The sequence below is a fragment of the Cucumis melo genome, chromosome 6 (assembly GCF_025177605.1).
Source record: "Cucumis melo cultivar AY chromosome 6, USDA_Cmelo_AY_1.0, whole genome shotgun sequence".
Classification (NCBI taxonomy): Eukaryota; Viridiplantae; Streptophyta; class Magnoliopsida; order Cucurbitales; family Cucurbitaceae; genus Cucumis; species Cucumis melo.
The window spans coordinates 29,307,300-29,330,240 of NC_066862.1; the positions used below are offsets into that span (position 1 = coordinate 29,307,300).

The 22,941-nt window shown below is 32.0% G+C and overlaps 4 protein-coding genes across 6 annotated transcripts; 3 read left to right on the forward strand and 1 right to left on the reverse strand.

The window, feature by feature from the left end:
* Positions 1-3,412: 3,412 nt before the first annotated feature.
* LOC103490864 (nudix hydrolase 8-like) lies at positions 3,413-7,022 on the forward strand. Its single transcript, XM_008450585.3, has 9 exons — positions 3,413-3,780; positions 3,977-4,260; positions 4,693-4,758; positions 4,904-5,041; positions 5,383-5,460; positions 5,571-5,621; positions 6,214-6,248; positions 6,418-6,526; positions 6,610-7,022. The coding sequence occupies exons 1-9, from the start codon at positions 3,681-3,683 to the stop codon at positions 6,814-6,816; spliced, it is 1,068 nt and encodes a 355-aa protein (XP_008448807.1). The 5' UTR covers positions 3,413-3,680; the 3' UTR covers positions 6,817-7,022.
* Positions 7,023-9,260: 2,238 nt separating this feature from the next.
* LOC103490868 (uncharacterized) lies at positions 9,261-11,690 on the forward strand. The gene is made up of 2 exons (XM_051086466.1): positions 9,261-10,059; positions 11,327-11,690. The coding sequence occupies exons 1-2, from the start codon at positions 9,453-9,455 to the stop codon at positions 11,509-11,511; spliced, it is 792 nt and encodes a 263-aa protein (XP_050942423.1). The 5' UTR covers positions 9,261-9,452; the 3' UTR covers positions 11,512-11,690.
* Positions 11,691-13,300: 1,610 nt separating this feature from the next.
* On the forward strand, positions 13,301-17,445 carry LOC103490867 (uncharacterized). Its single transcript, XM_008450590.3, has 12 exons — positions 13,301-13,593; positions 15,039-15,123; positions 15,344-15,395; positions 15,494-15,514; positions 15,600-15,653; positions 15,863-15,913; positions 16,024-16,086; positions 16,206-16,271; positions 16,400-16,438; positions 16,623-16,745; positions 16,837-16,929; positions 17,072-17,445. The coding sequence occupies exons 1-12, from the start codon at positions 13,497-13,499 to the stop codon at positions 17,213-17,215; spliced, it is 888 nt and encodes a 295-aa protein (XP_008448812.1). The 5' UTR covers positions 13,301-13,496; the 3' UTR covers positions 17,216-17,445.
* On the reverse strand, positions 14,716-21,295 carry LOC103490865 (phosphatidylglycerophosphate phosphatase PTPMT2). 3 transcript variants are annotated; one of them, XM_051086465.1, is made up of 8 exons: positions 20,956-21,283; positions 20,455-20,711; positions 20,224-20,346; positions 18,897-18,990; positions 18,639-18,721; positions 18,456-18,545; positions 17,595-17,996; positions 14,716-14,929 (listed from the first exon to the last, which is right to left on the reverse strand). In XM_051086465.1, the coding sequence occupies exons 2-7, from the start codon at positions 20,677-20,679 to the stop codon at positions 17,607-17,609; spliced, it is 1,005 nt and encodes a 334-aa protein (XP_050942422.1). In that variant the 5' UTR covers positions 20,680-20,711; positions 20,956-21,283; the 3' UTR covers positions 14,716-14,929; positions 17,595-17,606. The 3 variants fall into 3 exon arrangements, with proteins under 3 accessions (XP_050942422.1, XP_008448811.2, XP_008448809.2); XM_008450589.3 differs by having other exon boundaries at positions 20,455-21,288; XM_008450587.3 differs by lacking the exon at positions 14,716-14,929 and having other exon boundaries at positions 17,437-17,996; positions 20,956-21,295.
* Positions 21,296-22,941: the final 1,646 nt, after the last annotated feature.

Consider the following 22,941-nt stretch of genomic DNA (forward strand, 5'->3'; position numbering starts at 1 on the left):
GTCAAACTTGAATGGTCGATGTATTCAAATGTGATTTGAATCTTGAGAAAATGAATGTGTATTCCTTCTCGGGAGGTCAAAATTAGTCAAGATGAAAAAATATATATAAAAAGTCAAAATATTGACTTTTGAGTTAAAAAGTCAAAGTTTTACTTTGATTTAATGACCTTTTTGCCCTTTGACCAAAATTAGTGAAAAAAAAGTCCAACAAGTGGATTATGTGTTGTTAACTCATGAGCTTGAACGTACATGCAACTTTACATGTAAATTCATTACAAATTTGTGCTCTTAGATCTTTGGAAAGGGTCGGAGTTTTTGAAGAACAAATTTGAGCGGCTGATTTTTCCTTTATAAAAATTTTAAAAAAAAAAAATTAGCCCAACCCTATTCCATAATTCCATTTCCATCTCTTTCTTTCTCCCGGTTCAGTCATTCAACGAGTCCCACACAATCCAGTTCTGAGTTTAGAGGATAATAGGTGACTACTAGTGGTGGTCCGAGTTCGTGATCAAGGAGTAGACGGTTAATTCGAAAGCTACAAAGGTAAATTTACCCTAAACCCTGATTTCTAATTAATTTAGAGTTTAGAACTATGCATGTTAATCTTAAGTAATTAGAATAATATTTAGATCAACTTTCCATTATGCATGTCTAATTTCCTTCGATACGAATATTGGGGAATGAGATGTAATGGTAAAATTTGGGAAGCCAGTTGGAACTATAGCAAATTCCCTAACGCACGCCTTGTTTTAATCCCGCTTTGCCCCTTTAGTATGTTATGATTTTTACGTACACTTTATTTTAAATGGATCAAACATTTGTAAGGTCACTAAATTTTCGAAATACAATGTATTCTGGATATTGTGTTGGATCCTAAACGAATTTGATATTTATTCGGCATAGAGGAGTTTGGTTTATATGATGGGCTCAACGCTCTTAATTGGACTCAATACTCAAACTTTTGAACTTGGGCTTCTTAGGCTTGAATTCTCAAGTTTAGCCCAATCCACTTCTTGGGCTAAATTAGCTTGGAGTCCAATGAATCAATGATAGATAAAGCTATATATTATTTGATTCAACTATTTTTCTCTTTTAATATAATTTCAATCCCTAATTACACTTTTTAAGAATTATTGAGAGTTCTTATACAAAAATTAGTCAATTGAGCCAACAATCCCAAAAATCTCAAAATTTGAAGACCCCAACAATATTTTAATTGATTTATTTTATATTTGCATTAATCACATTTGATTGTTTTTTTTTTTTTATTTATCGTAAATTCTTTTTAAGGAAAATTGCAAAAACCAACTCTAAATTAGGATGGCACGTGCTAATTTGTTGACTCGTGAAGCAGTTCAATGACATCGATATTAACAACAATATCGTTGATTCAATCAGAAGAAGTACTAGAAAACTTATGTGTGTAAACAAGAGTTTATATGTTAAATGAATGTACTGCTATATAAAACTCGATAGTGCTTTTTTGAGGAGCGGCTTTTTAACTTCATTTTCTTTTCTTCTGTTGAATGTTCTATTGTGTTAAAAAAAACCCTTATTAATAACAACATATAAAGAGCTTTAGGGTTTATTTGACATTCGTTTAACATAGAATTGGTCGAGAGACTTGTGGTTTCTCATTGTAAAACCACTATCGATTCATAATCAATTTGGACAAAGAATCCACTACCATTATCGAAGTCTTACGATTACTATTTAAATTTAAACTTGAATGTTAAGAAACTCTCACATCAAAATGACCTAATTTTCTAATTTCCAATTTCAACCACCATATATTAATATTAGAGACCTTTATTTAAAAAAAACATCATATATTTGTGTCATTATACAATAATCCAAACAAATTAAATATATTATATGCCAACTTTTTAGGCTCATTTTATATATATAGTTTTTCTCTCTATATATATAATTAATAACAATAATTACTTAATTATTTATTAGCCACTAAATAAATAAATAAATAAATTAATTAATTAATTAATTCCAACCATGCTAGACAATGACTTGTGTGTGTTCTAAGGCATATGTAATCAAAATTAAAACTTTGGGTTTTTTTGTTGAATTATGAAAACATTCCAAGTGTATGATGACAAGGATTACCTAACAAAATTCTTTAGTAGCTTATCCATTTGAAACACCAAACATTTCTTTTGTTTTGCTTTTTTAATACAAGTGGAATATGCCTTGGATTTCCACTCTCTTCAAGGTTTATTATTATTCTCTTGTTTTTCTCATTCCTCTTGTTCATTTTCCAATTTCATCAACACTTGATAATGTTATTTATTCACTCTTTTAAGATGTTCTTTACCACCTAGAGACGTTATAAACTATATATTTGAAAATATATTTACATCCATCTTTGGGTGGCAAAGAGTTGACGTAAAAGTTTTAAACCATATTAGGAGATTGAGGTTTGATTAAGATTCTCGAAAAAGATCAATCTAAGTTACAGAAAGAGTGGATTGACTTATTAATCAAGCTTTTACCTGATCACCATACTTAAACAAATGTTAGATAGTTTGATGAAGATAAATTATGAGATAAAGTGAACAGAGTGTCAGGGTTGTGCAAGCTGATGATATATAGTTTAGTTTATCCATGTACGTCAAGAGCAATGATATTTGGATGTGATACAATATAACCGTCCGTCGAACTATCTTTTGGTTGTTTTTCCTTATTAAATAAAGTAAAAGAGAGATAAGATTTATTATCGAATTCTTTTGAATGGAGAGTGTGTTTTGTATTGTGTCAAGTTATTTCATTCAATATTCAATATTGTCCGTTCACTACTATGCTATACTTCTAGAATCAAACCAATATTTTTCTAAAACACATTAATTAGAGATATTTTTAGATATAGTAAAATAAATCAAAATATAAAAAAATTTCAAATATATTAATAATAATATAAAATTTTAGTATAGTTTGTAAATATTTTTAACAATTTTATTATTTATAATAATAACATGTGATAACTCTCCGGTTGATTATAGACTTGGAAATTTTGAAAAATTCCTAATTCAAAGATAACTTTTTGAAATGTTTATGGAACTTAAAGGTGTAATTTTTAAAACAAAAGAGAAAAGTTCAATTTGTTGTAATTTAGCCAAAGTAAAAAAGCAAAGTGGTGATTCAATCAGGTCTAAAACATTTTCCGAGAAAATTGGCGCATACGTTCGATATTCGAATCTTTCAATAACTAAAAGAATAAAAACTCCACCTTTTCTGATCCTCTGACTCCGTACTCCAATGGATGTGTAACGTTATTCATTCATTCTTAGGTAAGATATTTTAATGGAGCATGATTTTCGTGAAATTTTCTTTTTTAAATTGTTTTATACAATTCATGGATCCCAATTTGCCAGAAGTATCGCTGGACTTGATTTCATTGTCGTTTTCATATACCCCACCAAAACCCCAATACCACACATTATTTCCAATTTCAATTCTGTCACTTTTTTTTTAATCTCTCTCAATTCCATCACTATTTTTACTCACACTCTCTAATTTCTGCGTTTCCCCCTTCTTGTTCCCACCGATTTTCGATCATTTCTATGGGTTTTCTTTACATTTAAGTACAAAGGTTTCTTTTATGGAGATTTTATGAAAACCCCACTTCATTTTTTTTACGATTCTTTGAGTTTTTCTCTCCCCCATTTATGGATATGTCGTTGTTGGAACCTAAATCTGTGGTTTCTTCACCATTTTCAAGCTTCAGACACCAAGTTCAGAGGTTTTCTAGGTGCTCTTCTTGTATAGGTAGTTTCTCTTTATATGTTTTTAAAGTTTGAGTGCTTTGTTTGTTGGGTTTGATTGTTTCGTCTGCTACATTTAGTGTTTGATTTAATGACTATTCCCATTTTTGTTTTCTTGTTTTTCATGGAATTTGTTTTTGAGGTTGGATGTTTTTGAATGATGGGTTCTTTTGAAATCTGGTTTCCATTTTTGTGGTTAGGGAGATTTTCCAGGGCTTCTTATTCAAATGGTGTGCCAAATAAGGCATACTGTAGTGGAGCTGTTAGTTCAATTGGTCAGGATAAACTACCAGCTGAAGGTTTTACTCATCAGATAAATGGAACTAATGGATTGAGTTCAAATCTGTTTTCAAGAGATTGTAGATTGTTAGATGCAGTTGATGATCAATATGATGGAATTGTCATTGATCCGAATGGATTGCCTTCAAATCCGGTTGTCTTTTCGTCCAATCTTCGTTTCTCTCTTTCCCATTGGAAAAAGAAGGTAAAACTTCTCTATTTCAGGTTAGATGGTTATATTTCCACTGAAGATTGAAGTGGTGTCTTCACTTGAACCATATGTAATTTGGTCGTTTTGAAATTGTATTTCTGTTAGATGTATGTAATGTACAAGGTCATAACACATAGATAGATTTTCACAACCTTTCTGTTATCATGGCTATTTGATCGTTCTTCAAAATAAATCGGATGTCACCTAATTTTCAACCTGGTTGAATTCTTGAGGATCAGATGTCACGTAGAAACCTCAAAATTTTCTAATCTGCACTAGACAATACTTGACTTACAAATTCCACATACATTTCACATCGTGATTTTCTTCTCCAATTCTATCTAGTTCCATATTTCAGGTGCAATAGAGACATAAACTACTACATATTCAGTGAGGATAGTATACTTAGAATCTCTTCTGCTGCAGGGAAAGAAGGGAGTTTGGCTTAAGTTGCTAGTCGAACAGTCGGAGCTAATCCCTATCGCCCTAAAGGTAATGCTCTCCTTCTTCATTCTTCTTGGATTGCAGTGATTCCTATTTTTATTTCATTTCAATAGAAACCAATTCGCTCAAAACATAGAGAATGTGTAGTTGTATGCTTAGCATGTTCCTCTGAGATCAGTTATTTTGATCACAGGCAGGATTTCAGTACCATCATGCTGAGCCAGAGTACTTGATGTTAACTTATTGGATACCCGATGGACCCTGCATGCTTCCTGCAAATGCTTCGCATCACGTCGGGGTTGGAGGATTCGTCCTCAATGACAGAAACGAGGTATATTCTCTGCTGAGGTTTACAGGTGAAACATTAAATTGCCTTGCTTTGCTTAAAGTTTCACAATTTGATTTCACAAACCTTGAATATCTTTTTCAAGGCGTTGGTGTTAAAGAGTCTTAAGAAACAAATCAATAAGTTGTTCTATTTTTTCGACTCATCATTTACAGCAAATTCTAGTCGACATTCGTGTAAATTGACTCCGAAAATCTCTTTTTCAAAACAGGGTAGGCCTTTTACGAGTTTGTCTATTTACCATTGCCAATCTCCAATATTGCTAAATATTAGATTTAGACAATGTGCTAAATCTAAACTGTCGTTATCTGATTCATTGACAACAGGTCTTGGTAGTGCAAGAAAAATACTGTTCTCCAGCATTTGCTAATTTTTGGAAAATACCAACTGGTTTCATTGTTGAGGTACTTGGCTTGGATCCCGATTCGTCGTCTTGCTTGTACGTGTTAGATTTGGAGATTCGTTTTCATTTTACATCACTCTTTTGATTTTTGTTTTTTCTAATGTTGATTAGAAGGAAGAGATCTATACAGGAGTTACTAGAGAAGTTAAGGAGGAAACTGGTGTACGTATTTTCTATCTTGCCTTTCTACTACTCTAAGCTTTCTCTAACAACTTGTTTTTCGTCCTTCCGTGAAAAGAAGCGATAATTTCGGTTAATCAATGAGATAAAAGGTAGAGAGAACCTCCTGATTAGCCAAAGGTGTTACAAAAGATCTCTAATTGACTTAGATATCAAATGAATAATTGCAAAAATCTTAGAGAAAGCTGTCAATCAGAAAAGACATAACTTCATTTGTATCTTCTTTGTACAGTGCAAAAGTATTGTTGTTTCTTTCTAACCAAATTGTGACCCACATAAGCGTCCCCACTGGAAGGTATCCTCCAAAACGTTGTCTGTCATCTTGTCAGAGAAGTCCCAGTGAAAGATGCTTTGCCAAAAATATCGACCTGCAGGGGATTACATTATTTGTACTCTAATATCAAGTTGTTCTTACAATGATGCAAATTTGAACAAAGAATCTAACTTAAGAAATCTTCCACCTTTCAAATAAACTTAGCAACTCCTTTTAGAGGCTAATGAGATAAGCTTTATGTTAGTATTTAAGATAGCTAATTAAGTTTGTGGGTCCTAATAGATTCTCTTTTCTTTGCAGATTGAGACTGAGTTTATTGAAGTCATAGCTTTCAGGTAAAACCAATTGATTTTCTTCATCTATAAAGCAAGTTTTTTGATGCATGGGAGAATACTTCTCCGATTTGGCTAATCCTTTTGAACCATCAAAACATCAATGTATTGCAGCCAACTTCTTCAAATTTCATCGACGAGATCTAACATTGTTTCTCATCCATTGTTCTAGGCATGCTCACAACATAGCGTTCGAGAAGTCAGATTTGTTCTTCGTCTGCATGCTTAGACCTTTATCGACTGAGATTATTGTTGACGATCTCGAAATTCAAGCAGCAAAGGCAATTTTTCTAAACTCAAAGACTAATCACTCCTTTATTGTTATTGTGGATTGAAAGTTTAAATCATTTCTCTGGTGATTCAGTGGATGCCTTTAGCTGAATTTGTGGAGCAATCTCTTGTAAAAGAAGATGTGATGTTTAAGAAGATTATCGACATCTGCATCGCCCGATTAGATAAATATTATTGTGGCTTAAACGTTCATCAACTCGTCTCGAAATTTGATGGTAAACTGTCGTCGCTTTACTACAATACTATCGACGGAGAAGATCTAACATGTACCGGAAAGTGAAGGAAACAATCTGGCCTTTGCTCATTGCCAATTTGATGTGTTTGTTGTAGTTTCATCCATTATGTTGATAGCTGATATAGTATATAGAGCATGTAATTACAAAACTCTCTTTAGTATATAGCATAATGTTAGAGCACAATTTAGATGTGCTTTCTTTGTACATGCTTCACTATATAAATAAACAAGATAATGCTATTTTATAAGCATCACCATTCCAATTTGTTTTCAGTTCCATCCTAATCATATTGTGCGGTACCTTAGAGTAAGATTACACTGTAAACTTACTTGTTGGGACATGAAACCGATGAAAAGCTCGAAAATTTCACTTAGATAATAAAATAGTGAATACGACGGACAATGCAAATTTTAAATAGTTTTAGTGTAGCTAAGCAGCGAGTTATAATAATTGAGAACTTCGACTATTATAATAAGAGATCCAAACATGGAATGAGCTGTACTAGTTCACTTAATCTAAAGCAAGTTGTGGGTCCAAACACGTCATTTTAAAAATTAAAAATTTTATAAAAACTTCGTAAAGTAGTCTCTATAGTTTGATAAAGTCCCGAGAAATAAACCAATATTATTATAAGAGTTTTATTAAATTATCTGAACTAAATTCTAACCACCTTCCTCGACAAGTATTGAGACGAAATTTATGATTTAACTATATTTTTATGACGTTTTATGATGGAAAACAAATTAACTTAGGGTAAGTTTCATCTCGACTCAGAGTCAATGAAATGCAAAAATCAATCGACAAAAGAAAAAAAAAATCACTTAATATTATAGCCTAAGACAATGGTGATGTGCTAAAAATAAGTAAACACTACTTGGGCCCCTTCAACAAAACCTACTAAAAAAATCACTTTTTTAATAAAAAAACTGAATTTTGACATTTATTTATTTACTTAACAAAACATATTCTTTTAAAAATTAACATTAACACTTTATTTTACGTTTTAAAAAAATCTTTCAAAACTATTTTAAATGAAAAATTAAGATATTTTCAAATATAACATAATAAATCAAATTATTTATAAGATCTATCAAACTTTCGTACAGTTCATCTCATTGATAGATATCGACAAAAATTTATCTATAAAATCTAAAATTTTGTTAGATTATATATAAATTTTTGTAACAATTTTATCGTTTACTTAATAATAAGAAAGAAGGGTTAAGTATTGAGCAAATGGTGGGGTAAGACATCACTATCTCTTTCAATTCCCTAAAACTAAACTCCAACCATTAATTATTTTTCTCTTGCCAATAACTAAAGACTTTGGAGTTTTGGTCAAGTCTTTGGACCAAGTCTTCCTTTTTCAAAAATAAAAAATAACAAATTTTACTCCTTTTTTTTTCTCTTCTTTTTAATTACTTTATGGATTACTCAACTACTAATTAATTTTAGGTTTGATTTCTTAATTTGAATGTATATAATTCAACGATAATATATATACATACGCACATGTGTACCAATAAAACATCTACTTGTCAAAACTAATTATATAGTTTCATTGACATACAAATGTGTTATCGACTAGATGTGAATCCTTTTACTCTCTATTGTTTGAAACAGATTTAAAAAGAAAAACTAACCAACCTATAACATTTCGTTATTTATATCTTAACTAGCCAAAGTATGCTTAAATTAGTTGTCTATTGTAGTTTGTGTTCGAAGTTGAGATTATTTTAGTTTGAAAATGAAATAATAAAAAAAAAAATAATAAATTTAAAATAGTAAATAGAGTAACAAATTAGAGTTTTGAAACAGTATTTACCCTAACTAATTATAAACTTTTAAATAATATTTATTGTAACAAGAGGTGATTATTGTAATAATACTGATACTAAGACTATTAGGTGCTTTTCAATTACTTTAAATGGTCTATTGGGTCAAACTCTCAAACCAAATTTCACACATTAACTATATAGTTACTGTTGCCAATGGCTAAACATTGGACAAGTTTTTATAAGAAGACTATTTTAAAAAAATAAAATAAACCCTTTTCTAAAGAAAAAGTTTAAAAATCTTTTTTATACATAAATTAAACATAAATATATGTTTTTGATTTGTTAATCTGAATTATATAAACTTGAACTTCTCATTTAAAAAGAAACTCAATATAAAAGTCATCATTTGATTGGTTGATGTATGCCTAAATTGACTTAGTACTTAGAACAAAACACATATCCATATTTTTAATATCATTTGAGTACACTCATTTATATTAAAATACACATTCCCACATTCTTCATTTGAGTTAATATTCAATTATTTATTATATATATATATATTCTTTTTTAAAAAAGAAAATCATCTAAACTTTCATTGAAGTAATTTGTTAAATTATTGAACCTTGGAGGGCTAAAAAGATAATTTAACATAAAAATCATCTAAACTATACAAACTTAACTCCTAAGTCAAAGATTTATGTTCCAAAAGAAAATTCTCAATTTACTTCTCCCTAAAAAGAACCCAAAAAGAAAAGAAAGAAGAAGAAGAAGGCCATCAACATCAATAATCTATGTATATAATAGCTCTAAATCTTGCTTTGCCTTAAAGAATTTTAACAAAACACTCTCTCTGTTTCATTTCTTTTACTCTCTCTCTCTCTCTCTCTCTCTCTCCCACCATGAAAATCTCAATCATTTCCTTCTCCTTCTTCTTCTTCTTCCTCATCTCTCCCATTTCCACTAATTCCCAATTCCCTTCTTCATCAACAACTCATTGCAACCATGGTTGCCCCAAAATCCAATTCCCTTTTGATTTCAACCTTTCTTGTTCATCAAACACCACAAGAATCCACTTCAAAGCCTATGATTCTCTTTCAATCAAATCCATTTCCTATGATCAAAAAAGACTTGATCTTCTTGACCTAAACCGTTGCGTCCACGCTGCCTTTCTCAACCTAGACCTCTCCCTCACTCCGTTTCGTTACTACTACATTGTCAAAGATTACTGGTATCTTAACTGCACGACGAGATTGGTATCGTCGTCTTCGACGTCGATACCATGCCTGAGTCGAGACGGAGAGTATTATGTGTATGTTGTGAGGCCACCATTGATGGGAAGTAGTATACCAAGATTTTGCAAGGAAGTTAAGAGAGTGAAGATCCCATTTGAGTATAGTCCTTACCTTGATGATGGTTCTTTTGGACTCGCCTTAACTTGGGGTTTTGATGATCAAACTAAAACAAAGTCCCAAATCGAGTGTTTCTTTAAAGCAACAAATTTTCAAGGTAACATCACTACATTCTTTCCTTCTCTTTGTCACTAAGGAAAATGGAAAAGTTTAAAACAAGAATCTTCTTTTTTTCCTTTCCTTTTTTTTTCTTTTACGTTCCTCGAGTAGTTATTATCATTCTTTCAATCAATTTTGATCATCTAACCATCTTTCTTTCTATTATAGCCCTTTAAAAAACGAATTTTATTGCTATTTAATTCCTAAAATTTCAAGATTAAAATTTATACTTGTGTTAATTACGTATATCATAAATATACTAAAACGAAGTCAATGAAAATTACAAAGATGAATTCTTTTTTTTTTTCTTTTAAGGAATGAAGTTATTCCATCTAAGAAACCAACAAAAGAGTGATTTCTAAATTAATTAATAAATAACTCCCTACTCCACAAATACCATATAAAATATTTCTTGAAAACCTCCTTTAAACATACTTAATTAAGGACCATTCTATAAATCTATTTTTTACAAACACCCTTTTTGTAAAGTAAATTTTAAATAGTCCCTTTATGTCACTTGCAATCATACCACTGTTAATTTATTTGCAAATTGCTATTTCATTTTTCATAATCATATTATAAAAAAAAAAAAAAAAACGACTTTGAACATTCTCAAAGTCCTAACTTTGGAAAATTCTAAACACATGACTCAATAATTACGTCAACGTCTCCTTTTGTTTTTGAACTACTTCAATAATTATAGTTAGAGATACAACTAAGTTCAACTTTTGAGATTGTAATTATGAATATTTTATCTACTATATATCATACTCTTGATCGATACCTACAAAGTCTTTTCGAGGTTGGAACAAATGTTTAGCGATTATAACCATTAAATTTCATTATCAAGGAAAATTATATAAAATAAAGTCCTATTTTAAAAAAATATATAAATTTTCTTATAAATATTTATTTTTCAGTGAATATGTTGAATTATTGGAACTTTGATGTTGATATTCCTACTGTGCCACAGTGTCACCAAATTAGAATTGTTTTTGAAAAAAAAATGGAACTTTCTTTTATATCATTAATTTTAAATATCCAATGAATGTTTGGCTTGGCTTGAATTTTTTAAATAAAATTAAGAATTCTTCCTAAGTTTATATATTTATGATTTTTAAAGGTTGTATTTATTATAAAACTATTTTCAAGAGTCATTGAAACAAATAGAATATTTATATATTGACCATGACTTTGATTTGATCCATAGAATATTTTATTGTAAATATTTTTTGTTTTGTGAATAATAAATTTCTTTTGTGCAGTGGTTGGCATTAGGTTGCTTGTGGGAATGGTGGCAATGGTGGCAATATTAACAATGGTGATGATGATGAAGAAATATTATGAGTCAAAAAATAAAAATTGTTCAAAGGAAGAAGGTGAGAAAAAGATTTTTGAACATCACTCATATGAACCACTAAAAACTGCTTCAAATGACCCATTAGTTTGAGCCAATTTTGGTGTTTTTTTTCCTTTTAATTATTAATATACACTTTTGATTTCTATACTTACGTCCAACTTTAAGATTTGTACTTTTAATAAATCTTAAGATAGTTCATACTTTAGTATATTGTATTAGTTTTATTAATGATGTTATATAAAAAGAGTGTTAGTTTTGTGGATCGAAAACTCTTCCCAATTATCTATGATGATTTCTCGGGACATTATAAAGTTGGATCCAACATGTGATTTATCCTACCAATTTTTTGAATGGAAGGTAGTGAATTCTAGTGAGTGAGTGCATTATCCTACCAATTTTTTGAATGGAAGGTAGTGAATTCTAGTGAGTGAGTGCAACGCTCGTCCAATTTCCCACAAACTCTTCGCTCATTTTTTTAATCATACTTTTCTTAATCTTCAAATCTCACTTTTCCTAGTCTTCAACTCCAAGCAAGATTTCTTAATCCAAATCCTTACCAATTTTCAAACCCCCCATGAAGTGCTAGAATCAATTCAAAGAACCAATCAAATCAGAGGTTAAATGGCGAAAAACTCACTCAGGCATTTCATCGAACACCTTCTTCGCAAGCACCAACGCCAATTATCTTCTAACTTTTAATTCTGAAATTAAATAAAATAAAATAAATATATTCTAAAGTAATGTAAATGTAAATTTAATAATTGTATAAAAAATGAAAAAAATAATATATTTTTCATGAAATATTGGTGAGAGAAGGAAGATCATCGACTTTATTGTATTTTTTCTAAATATTTGTTATATAACAAATGACGAAAATAAGTTAAAAATTCATTTAGTTAGTTTTTTCTTTCTTTCTAAAAAAATTATTTTTCTTTTATAACATTATTAAAACTTAATAAAATTGATATTCGGAGTCCTCAAAGAGAGAGAAGACACTTGTAATCCCAATTAGACCATTAGACCATTATTGATTTGAAAGAACATCATAATTCAGAATTTTGTGATGTAATACACATTTTTGTCCATGGATCTATGATATCGTCGCATGCGATGCACGGCAAACCTATGTCTTTAATGTCTACTTGAATATCATCCTAAAAGATAAATGTTACTATGTCTAGTGATTTGATATCTCCCTAGTTAGAATGTTGTTCCTTGTATTACTAAAAGAAAGTATCTTCATATCCTATATTTATTACCTAATGTTACAAAAACCAACCAAACAAAATGGTCACAATTAATAATAGCAAGAAAGTCAATAATTAGTTTGTAAATGAATGAATGAATGATAATGAACATTTTTGTTTGGGTTTAAAGTGTCAAATCTAATGAGTGTTATAGGTTTAATAGTATCAAGTTTAGTAAAGAGAAGTGGGCCACATTGCCATTTCCCATTGCCACCCACTTTAATGCAAACATAATGGCATATAACAAACTCAATCTCAAAGTCTCAATTTTTCTTCCTTTTCTTTTCTAATTTAAATCTTCTATCTTCTTGTTTATATCATCCTTTGTTAAAGTTGCAAAATTACTCTTACTTTTTTCTCATTCTTTGTTTTTCCCTTTTCGTTAATCATCAAAACACATTACATTCGTTGCTAAGACCGAATCATCAAACTTGTGGAGAGGAGATCGATGTTGAGAAAGAGGAAACCGAGAGCGAGAGACCAATAATTATCCACGTAGCCAAAGTTTTCATTTCGATGATTTTACATGAACGTACATAAGCAAAATATAACATATTTCATTTTGTTGCCAAACTTGGGGTGATGATGCGACCAATAAATGCCCACACCACACACCATACCTTTTTAACAATCAACCATAAAAACCCACTAATTGCCAACAACAATCTTCCCCAATTCCCAAAACCCCAAGTCTCCTTTTCAGACCATATTGTGTGAAACCCCTTTATATTTCTCTCACAAAATCTTGGGGAAAAGGATGAAATCCATACGCATTTCTATAAATTTCTCTCCTTTTCTTCTTCTTCTTCTTCCTCCTCAAGAATCCCCATGGCTGCTTTTCCCTCTTTAATCCCTTTTTTCTCTTTGGCTCTGGTTTTCGTTTCGATTCCAATTTCTCTTTCACTACCCTTCGTTGTACTCCATGGTAAGATCTTATTTATTTAGAAACCCCTTTCTTCTTTTAAGCTTTTTTGTCGATGTTTCTTTCACTTACTCTCATGGGTTTTTTTTTCTTTTTTTAATTCTATAATTCTTAACTTGATTCTTGATCAGTTGAATCTTGATTCTATATCTGGGATGCTTTTGTGGCTGGCTTTACTGTTTGAATGCTACTTTCTTGTGTTTGAAGTTCCCTGTAATTCAGTGAGGATCATTGTTGTGTTTATTCACGTCGAAGAAATGGAGAGATCATACGATTTTTAAAAAGTAAATGATGATGTTACTTAAAAGTGCAGCTCTACGTTTGTATAATATGATATCAAGGTCCATAAAACCCAAATAAATTCTATCAAGAATATGTTGAAGATTTCAACTTAGAGTGAAATAACTCACCGGCGGATTTAATACAAAGTAACTCAGGGACTCGAACCTCCCTCAACTTTATCATCTTTATATGATATATATATAAAAAAAAAAAAAACTATTTAATTTTTAATACTTATAAGTAGTTTAGTGGTTACTATATTTGTCAACTAACTCAATGTTTCCATAAGCTTTTGAAGTATTCCTAAGTTGCTTCTTTCGTTGTTAATTAATTTTGGGATAGAATTTCATATTTGTCTAATATGTTTGTGGTGATAAATTATTTGATTGCTTCCTCCACAAGGAAAGCTACCATGGATATGCGTCCTTTTATGGAACTTCAATTGATGTCAACTTCTTGTTGTAAAGCTCTTTTTGTTCATTGTATACTTGCCTCTTGCTTTTTCTAAAGTAAGAGGGAAAGTTTTGGTTAGTTATACAAGTTAGATATAGATAACAACACGTGTTTTATTGAGCGATTTTAAGTCAAAACAACCTAGTTTAGTTAGTTGTCACATTAGAAAATTTTTATATACTACCAGCATGGTTGTTTACATCATTTATTCTATGTCACATCAACATGATCAATTATTTGGAAAAGCAAATCACAGAATGAGTAGAAGGTACTCTTTGTAGTCTATAAATCATCGACACATCAACTAGTATGTCTATTTTTGTCATGCCAACTTTGTTCAACGTTGGATTACTGTTGTTTGGGTTAGTTGTTCTTAACCTGCCTCAACCATCATGAATCGTTCAATATATATTAAAGATGAGAACATAGTTTACAATTCGTATTAGTTAGATGTAAGAATTAATACACAAACAATATCTCCAATCACCATTGCCAAGAGACATTCTGTATGAAAGTCCAAGTACCATTATCAAACCATTGCCAAAGGCTTGTTGTCTTTGAGAAAAACACACCATAACACCTCATAAGATTAGCTCCATTGTTCCTGCAAACCAAAGAAATAACATAATTCTTTTTTCGTCATATAAAACACTTGAAGAGTTCTGTTGATATGTTTTTGATGAACTTCTTTTTCTTTTTTTAACTCATGGCAGGTATAGGAGATCAATGCTCACATCAAGGAGTTAAGAACTTCACTCAACTACTTAGTAACTATTCTGGTGTTGAAGGATATTGCCTGTATGTTTACATAATACCCATCTTCCCATTTTTCCCCTCTTGGTTTTTCAAGTAAATCTTTAGATTAATTTGAATATGATCATTTTAAGTGAAGTAGTTACCAAATATTATATCAATTCAAAGCACTTCTTCTCTTTAAAATAGTTCTCCCAAATCCAACCTTAATGAGCTTAAAGAAACTTGAGTTTTACTGAAGAACAATGATTTTCAATTCTACCAGTGAAGTTGGGAATGGAGCGTGGGATTCTTGGTTTATGCCTCTCGAGAAACAGGTAAGACCTTATTAAAACTTATCATTAGGGGTCGTCCCATTACAAATAAAATATAGTATACTCAACTCGAATTAACTGAAGTTTTCTCCTACTTTCAGGCTGGAATAATTTGTGACAAGGTGCAAAAATCGTCATGGCTACTTTATTCACTTCATCTCTTAGAAGTACCTTAATGTTGAATGGTTTGGTATGAAAAAAATGCAGGTGAAGAAAATGGAGGAGTTGAAAGAAGGTTACAACATGGTTGGTCTCTCCCAGGTAATTTATCAGATCTACATCTTTACAAACTTGAATCCAATGTGATATCATCTTTGCCATTTAGTATGTACCAACAACTCCATTAGAACAAGGATAGGTCGTAATAACTATATAAACATTTGAAAGTTAAAGAATTAGAAGTCTTAAACATTGCTATTCTTGCACAGTTCTGCAAAAGGATTTTATAAATTTTCTGTTTGGCTGCACAGGGTAACTTGGTCGGCCGAGGAGTCATCGAGTTATGCGATGGAGGACCACCAGTGAGATCCTGATTAAGATCTTTTCTAGTCCTTTGATTATGTTAGGAAACTTCGTTATTATCTCTATGTATCTCCCCATTGTTCATGTTCTTGTCTTATTCTGTCTAAAGGTTAAGAACTATGTATCTTTAGGAGGCCCTCATGCTGGTATTGCTTCTGTTCCTCTTTGTGGTGTAAGTTTTGAATTTACCTCTCATTCTTCACTTTCTGCATTTTCTGTACACAAACATACCTAAGTTATGTTGATACATTCCAATATGGTCCTTGTTGAAATGGGTTTTGGTTTCTGCAGTCAGCTATTTTCTGTCGCCTTGCAGACGAACTCATAAAGTCGGAGATCTACAGCGACTACGTTCAAGTACATCTCTGACCACCTATAACTTTTCCTCTTCTTTTCATTTTTGACATGTCATATTAGATTCAACTCTATTTTCAATTTTGATCATTCAGCTCTAAACATGTTTTATTCTCTGTTTACTGTCACAGGATCATCTAGCTCCGAGCGGTTATCTCAAATTACCAAACGTGAGCACTATTTTCTAAAAAAATTCCTAAATTAATTCTCCTGATCACAAACCTTCATTTTTGCGGCTGCAATTTTGCTTTTTGCCACTTGAAACTTCTACACTTTATGTTCTTGTTTCCCTACCGACATCAGTTTCTCATCCCAACATGGAGCTTAAAGTAACTCATTAGCTTTTACTTTCAGGCTATCCCCAAGTATTTGGAGAAATGTAGGTTTCTACCAAAGCTCAATAACGAACTCCCACAAGCAAAAAATTCAACGTACAAGGAAAGATTCAGTAGCCTACAAAACTTGGTACTAATTATGGTAGGTTTGAAAAGGCTTGAGTTTCATGTCTATATGAAAACTCAACTAATCAATATCTCCTATTCTTATGTAATCTTTTTCAATTGTCCAGTTTGAGCATGACACTGTTTTGGTCCCCAAGGAAACCTCCCTGTTTGGTTACTACTTGGATGGGGCTTTGAATTCAACTATACCAGCACAACAGGTAAGGGGAAGTTCCTTAACAGGCCATGGTTTAGCCAAGCTAACCAACATGGCAATAGCTTCACCTTACAGCACGTGGTTTTTGTAAACATCTATAGTACTTATGACGAGCTAAGTATGATAACTTCTACTGATTTCTGCAGACAAAACTCTACATTGAGGACTGGATTGGTTTGAAAACCTTGGATGAAGCTGGAAGAGTGAAATACATAAGTGTCGCTGGAGAACATGTTAAAATTTCTAACAGCGACATGATAAAGTATGTGATACCATACTTGCAAGGATAAAGAATCAGTCGGACGGATGGATCTGGGAAAGTCAATGAGCACCACAATATTGATTAATATGAGCACAGCAGTAAAGAAAAGAGCAAGATAGTTAACAAAACAAAGTTCTTTGAATCCTAGTGAACTATGCAAGCCTATTTTACAAATATACACAGAAATTATAAAAGAATAGATCCTATGTATTCCAAGAGACGTGTCAATGTTCAATGAAGAGAGTTAGATTTATGAAACATGAGAATTGCATTAACACATTCAGAATGAAAGCATTTTGGACAATATAATCTCACTTATAGGTACATATTAACAATTTCAATTCTGCCTGGTACATATTTTGTTATATTTTATCATATATATGAGGTAAGTACAGAAAACTTGTGACCTCTGAGTTGGTTTAATAGACATGGATGTCCACGCTGAACCCTTCCAAATGAGTAGCACTAAGTGAACAGCCCTTCCCGACACCTAGATCATCTCCTGAAATCTTCTCGCTATGGTGTTTTGCTCGATAGCTGAGCCACAAACAAGAGATTCTTGTGAGTGCTGCCTGACCAGCAACACGAACCCTGCAGACTACACTTAAATCTGCCCAGATATCACCCATGTCACTTTGGATGATACTTTGGTCATATCCATCCAAATCGGATTCTTTTACAACAACAACAGAACTATCGTCAAATGCAATAAGATCATGCAACGATCCTAATACTTCCTTTTGTGGATCATCTATGTGGCAGAAGGAAACATCCTTCTGCACAATCAGGTGGTAGAATTCCAGGACAGCCTGCAATAAGAAACCGTCAATTAAGATGCACATTCTAAGAATTGTCATCAAGTCCAAACTGGGATGAAAGTAATTCAAAGTGGGTATGAAACATGGCATGCACATGCAAATGCAGCCAAGGGGTATATGTGCTTCATTTAGGTCAATGTCTGGCTCAAACTGACATCCGTTTCAAAATACCATCCCCCCACCCACAAAATACAAAAAAGACCAAAAACGAATTTGAAGACCAATGTGATTGCTCAATGAAAATTAACAAAACCGAACGACTACTCGAGTCAATATCATCAAAATTTTCAGCTTTTTTGGTTTAAACTTACAGCCAAGTAAGATGACTGCCATCTAAACTATTCATCCTCGGGGATTAAAAAAAAAGTTCACGGATTAAACCGCAGAATCCATCATAATGAAAAGCCTCAGGAAGTTAGCAAGCCATAAGGTAGAGAAGCTTAAGAATACCTGCCACTGTGATGATGCTAAAAGCACCCTTGGCCTGATTGATTTCACATGCTTGTAAGCTTCATCTGGCGTCATTTGCTTGTATTGCACCTGTGCACCAACACAAAGCCTCAGAAAAACAAATCCTCTTTAATTTATAAATTGAAGAAAAACAAGTTGTTTTGTGTGTTTTCAATGACTTGCCAAATAGCAGATAACAACAGTTGTGCTACGACCTCGTCCAGCTTTACAATGAACATATGTAGTCTGTCCAAGTGATGCATTTTCTTTGATAGCAGCATAAGATCAAAAAATGAAATTATTCAATCAGGAAAAGTTGGACACCATAAACTTGAATGTTGCACATATTCTCAATTGGTGAACATCCCTTTCACTAAGCAATAAAATAGAAATGAGCAACCAGAGGGTGGAAGCAGAACGAGTTTAGTAGAAGACGCATACTGTGGATGAAATTTACAGCAAGGCAAATGTCACTTAATAAAGGTGCAAAGCAATAGTCTCTAGTTGGAATGGTCAGATGATCAATTCCATGATCCTGCAATAGTAAAGAGGCAAAAATTATTCTTGAACAAATTTAAGGCACCAAGTAGATATGGGAAAAACCCCACAATGATCAAGTCAGCTGACACAGCCTCATATCAGATTCAGATTATTATTTACACTTCAATTTTCCATTATAGCTCAAATTCAAACACCTTCTTATAAGTAAGGAAATGGCATTGGAAGTCTTTCAAATGCCATCTCATACGTCCTTCTGACACCTTGTTGCTCTGGCAATGTGGAAGAGAAGTGGAAAGGTTTTAGTTTGCTGAAGCAAAGGTGGGTCCAATGTTTCAAACAAAGATGCTGAGGAAAATTACTTGCCCTCTGAGCTAACCAAGCGAAGTTAAAAAGGCACAAATTTTAACTACTTATGTATTCTTCCTTCCTCGACCAAGAAATATGAAGAGAGGACTAAATGAGTGTTTCAGAATTAGGAAAGATAATTTTCATCTCTCTAGTTTGAAATTTACAAATATGTCACTATCCAGTATCTTTCTTACATTGTTTGGTAACAAGACCCTTTTAAATTAAGTCTGACCTACTAACATGACATTTTACTTTGTTATCTAGTTTGAAAATCTGTAGAGACAACTGTTCAACGTTAGGTGAAAATCACTGTGCTTAACCAAGATGGGTCTGTTGATGCGTACTTACCTTGTTTGTATCTCCATGTGTCCTTAGGACACAACCCTATAGCATCCTCTTTCAAGATCCTCTGTTCGAGAAGGTTCAAAGGAGATGCTCCTATGGGAGGAAATTTTCTTTTGACCGGAACACATGCCGTGACTCAATTGTTGTTTGAGTCAGATCTCACTTCACTTTCTTCCCCTTTTCTAAATCCCAGTGATATTAAGAGGTCCCTTGAAGATGTTTGAGGCACATTGAGAATTGGGAAGGCATCAAAGAAGGGGGTGGGATGCATTTACTTCATTGAAAGACACTATCTATGCCAAGCGAGGAAGAGGATTAGACGAAGGGAATCTTAACTGTAAGAAATAGCCTCAGCCAAGCGGCACAAAGTTTTTGCCAACAGAAATAGGCTTGTTATGTCCAAACAAATAGGATCCCGTATTAGTTTCTAGCACTTAGCAGCACCTTCTGACATCCATAGAAGGCACTTGCCTTCCGCCTCCCTCACTCTCATAGTTCCACTTAACGTCTCTAGAGAATCTAACACTAACAGAATGCATTTAGTACAACACAAGCACGTTCAAAAGACACTTACACGATATAAAGTTGAAGGAACCAAAGTCTCATATGGCTCATTTAGTGTTATCACTCCTCGAACGCCAACCTCCTTCAAACGAGGAACATCGGCAGGGAATGGAACAGCACCTAAAAGTATAAACTGAAAAAGAAAAAATGACATTACAATGCATATCACCTGCACTCTGATAATAATGCATTATTTTGTCATCTGGGATTAGGGAAGAAATTGAAGATCAACAATATTTACCTCATCAACCTTGTCCCACCAACGAAACTCCGTCTGAAGCTTATTTCTAAAAACATTATAAAGCAAAGTGGGATAGAAAAGTACACGAGCCCCAACTCCAACAACGATCCTTTTCACATCAGACCTAACAATGCTCTGACTCTCCAAATTACTAACAATAACACCCGAATTTCCCTCTTCCCCACTCTGCAACTCTCCTTCCTCCTTCAGTTCCTCAATATACATAGCCTCAAATAAAAAAAGCCCCAAAAATCGAACTACAATAAACAAAAAATAATAACCAAAGAACAACAATTATCTCGAATACATAAACAAAAAAACCAGCAATCTACACCCGTTTCACCCCAAATAGACAAAATTTCAACCAACAAACATGATTATACACAAACAATTAACACCCACATCGTGAAAACCTAACATTCATTCCTAAACAAAAACCCCATTAATTAAAAAAAAAAAACAACAAAAGTCGGAGAAGATCTCGATGGAAGAAACACAGACAACGAAATTCTCACAGAAGTCGCCACCGTCCCGGTAGCCGGAAAAGAAGAAACCAACAGAAGGTGCGATTGATCAACAGGAATAACGATCGATTTGGGGGAAAAACGAAATTGAGAAAAAATTGATGAAATACTTCAAATACCGAACCCTAGATTTTGCTTTGAGGATTGAAAAGCTAGCATGGATTGGATTCTACTCCAACCATTTTGCTTAAACATTCAATGAAACCGATTGATGAGAGAGAAAATTAAAGGTAGAGAGAGAGAGAGAGAGAAGAACTCCGGCAAATGCTCTATGGAGAATCGACGAATTTGGTTCGAAATGGTAATGTTAAAGTAACTTGACGGTCAGAAATGTTGGTGTCCTAGCGGATTTATATACGGCCACGTGTATGCATGTCCTTTTGCATTCCTCGAATTATTATAACTCACAGTCTGTCACTTTAAATTTTGAATTACGAAATCCTATCGATTGAATGACAATTCACAATATTACATTATATTAATAATGGATATTGTACGAACCAATCAAAATGAAGTTCTTTTTTTATTGTAATAGAAAATTAAATAAAACCCCTACTTTATATTAAGTAATTTTTTAAAAAATAAAATATTTAACGTAATAATTAAATAATTAAATAATTAAAATGTAATAAATAAAGTATTAAAATTGACTAAAAAGATGATGATTTATTTATAAAATACGGTAAATTTAATTGATTGAATTAAAAAGAAAAAGAAAAATTAAAGTAAATCGTAAAAGTGTTGAAATATTTACAGAATATACAACAATTACAATTCTATTGTTGATAGACGGATGTTTGAGTTGTATATTCTCTTTCCATCCAAATAATTCTTATTAAATAATGAACTCAACCCAACCAATGAAATATTTGGATTAGGTTGGTTTGGGTTAGTCACATAATTACTTGTAAAAATTTTATTTAAATATTTTTAGTATCAACTCGATCTTAATTTGTATTATGAAAATTTTCTTTCTAAGTCTAAATATGTTAAGTATGAGAGTAGCACGGGAAGAAAAGGAATAATAGATTCACGTTGTTTTAGGTTATCTTTTGGCTAACCCTTGAACCAACCAAACCCAACTAAAATAAGTTGGTAACCTAACTCAAACCTTCCGAGTTGGGTTGGTTGGATTGGATGTTCAGAACATTGGGTTTTTTAATCCCTAAACATTGATAAAAATCTATTAACGTTTATAAGTGTCTATCATTAAATAAATATAAAATTTTGTTATATTTGTTTTTTTTTTTTTTTTATTTGAGGAAAGTTTCCTAAATTAAAAGTATTATATTCCATAATTTGGTTAATTAAGACAAACATAATAATCGTGTATGTAATTCAATTTACTAATTACATCTAATTTAGATAGCTTTGGGTGGATGTTACTTGTTATAGAAAATTAACCAACTCAAATGTATTACTATAAAAACCATATTTAATTATAGATATATCTTTTATATATATATATATATATATATATATATATATATATATATATATATATATATATATATATATATATATAAAGTTAGGTCAGTTTTTTCTAAAATTATGTTATCACACCGTCAAAATATGTAACAAATCGAAAAAATATTGGTAGAATAATTTCAAAATCGGAAAAAGTCCACAAACCCACCATGAAAAATATCAAAAATGTCTCATCAACCACGGTCATCAACAACGCTCGTAATATATTTGGTACACGGTCGTTTAGATATTTGGTACATAATCATTTAGATTTGGCTATTATTTAATACACGATCGTTTAGATTTGGCAACTCTAATCTAAACGATTTTTTAAAGATCTTTTGTATAGGATCGATTAGGTTTGGCTATTTTTTTACATGATCGTTTAAATTTGGCTACCCAAATCGTCGTTTTTTTTTCAAAAATACACGATCTTAAACAACCAAATAAAAAAGTTTAGAAAAATAAATCTTTTATATTTGATACACAATGAACC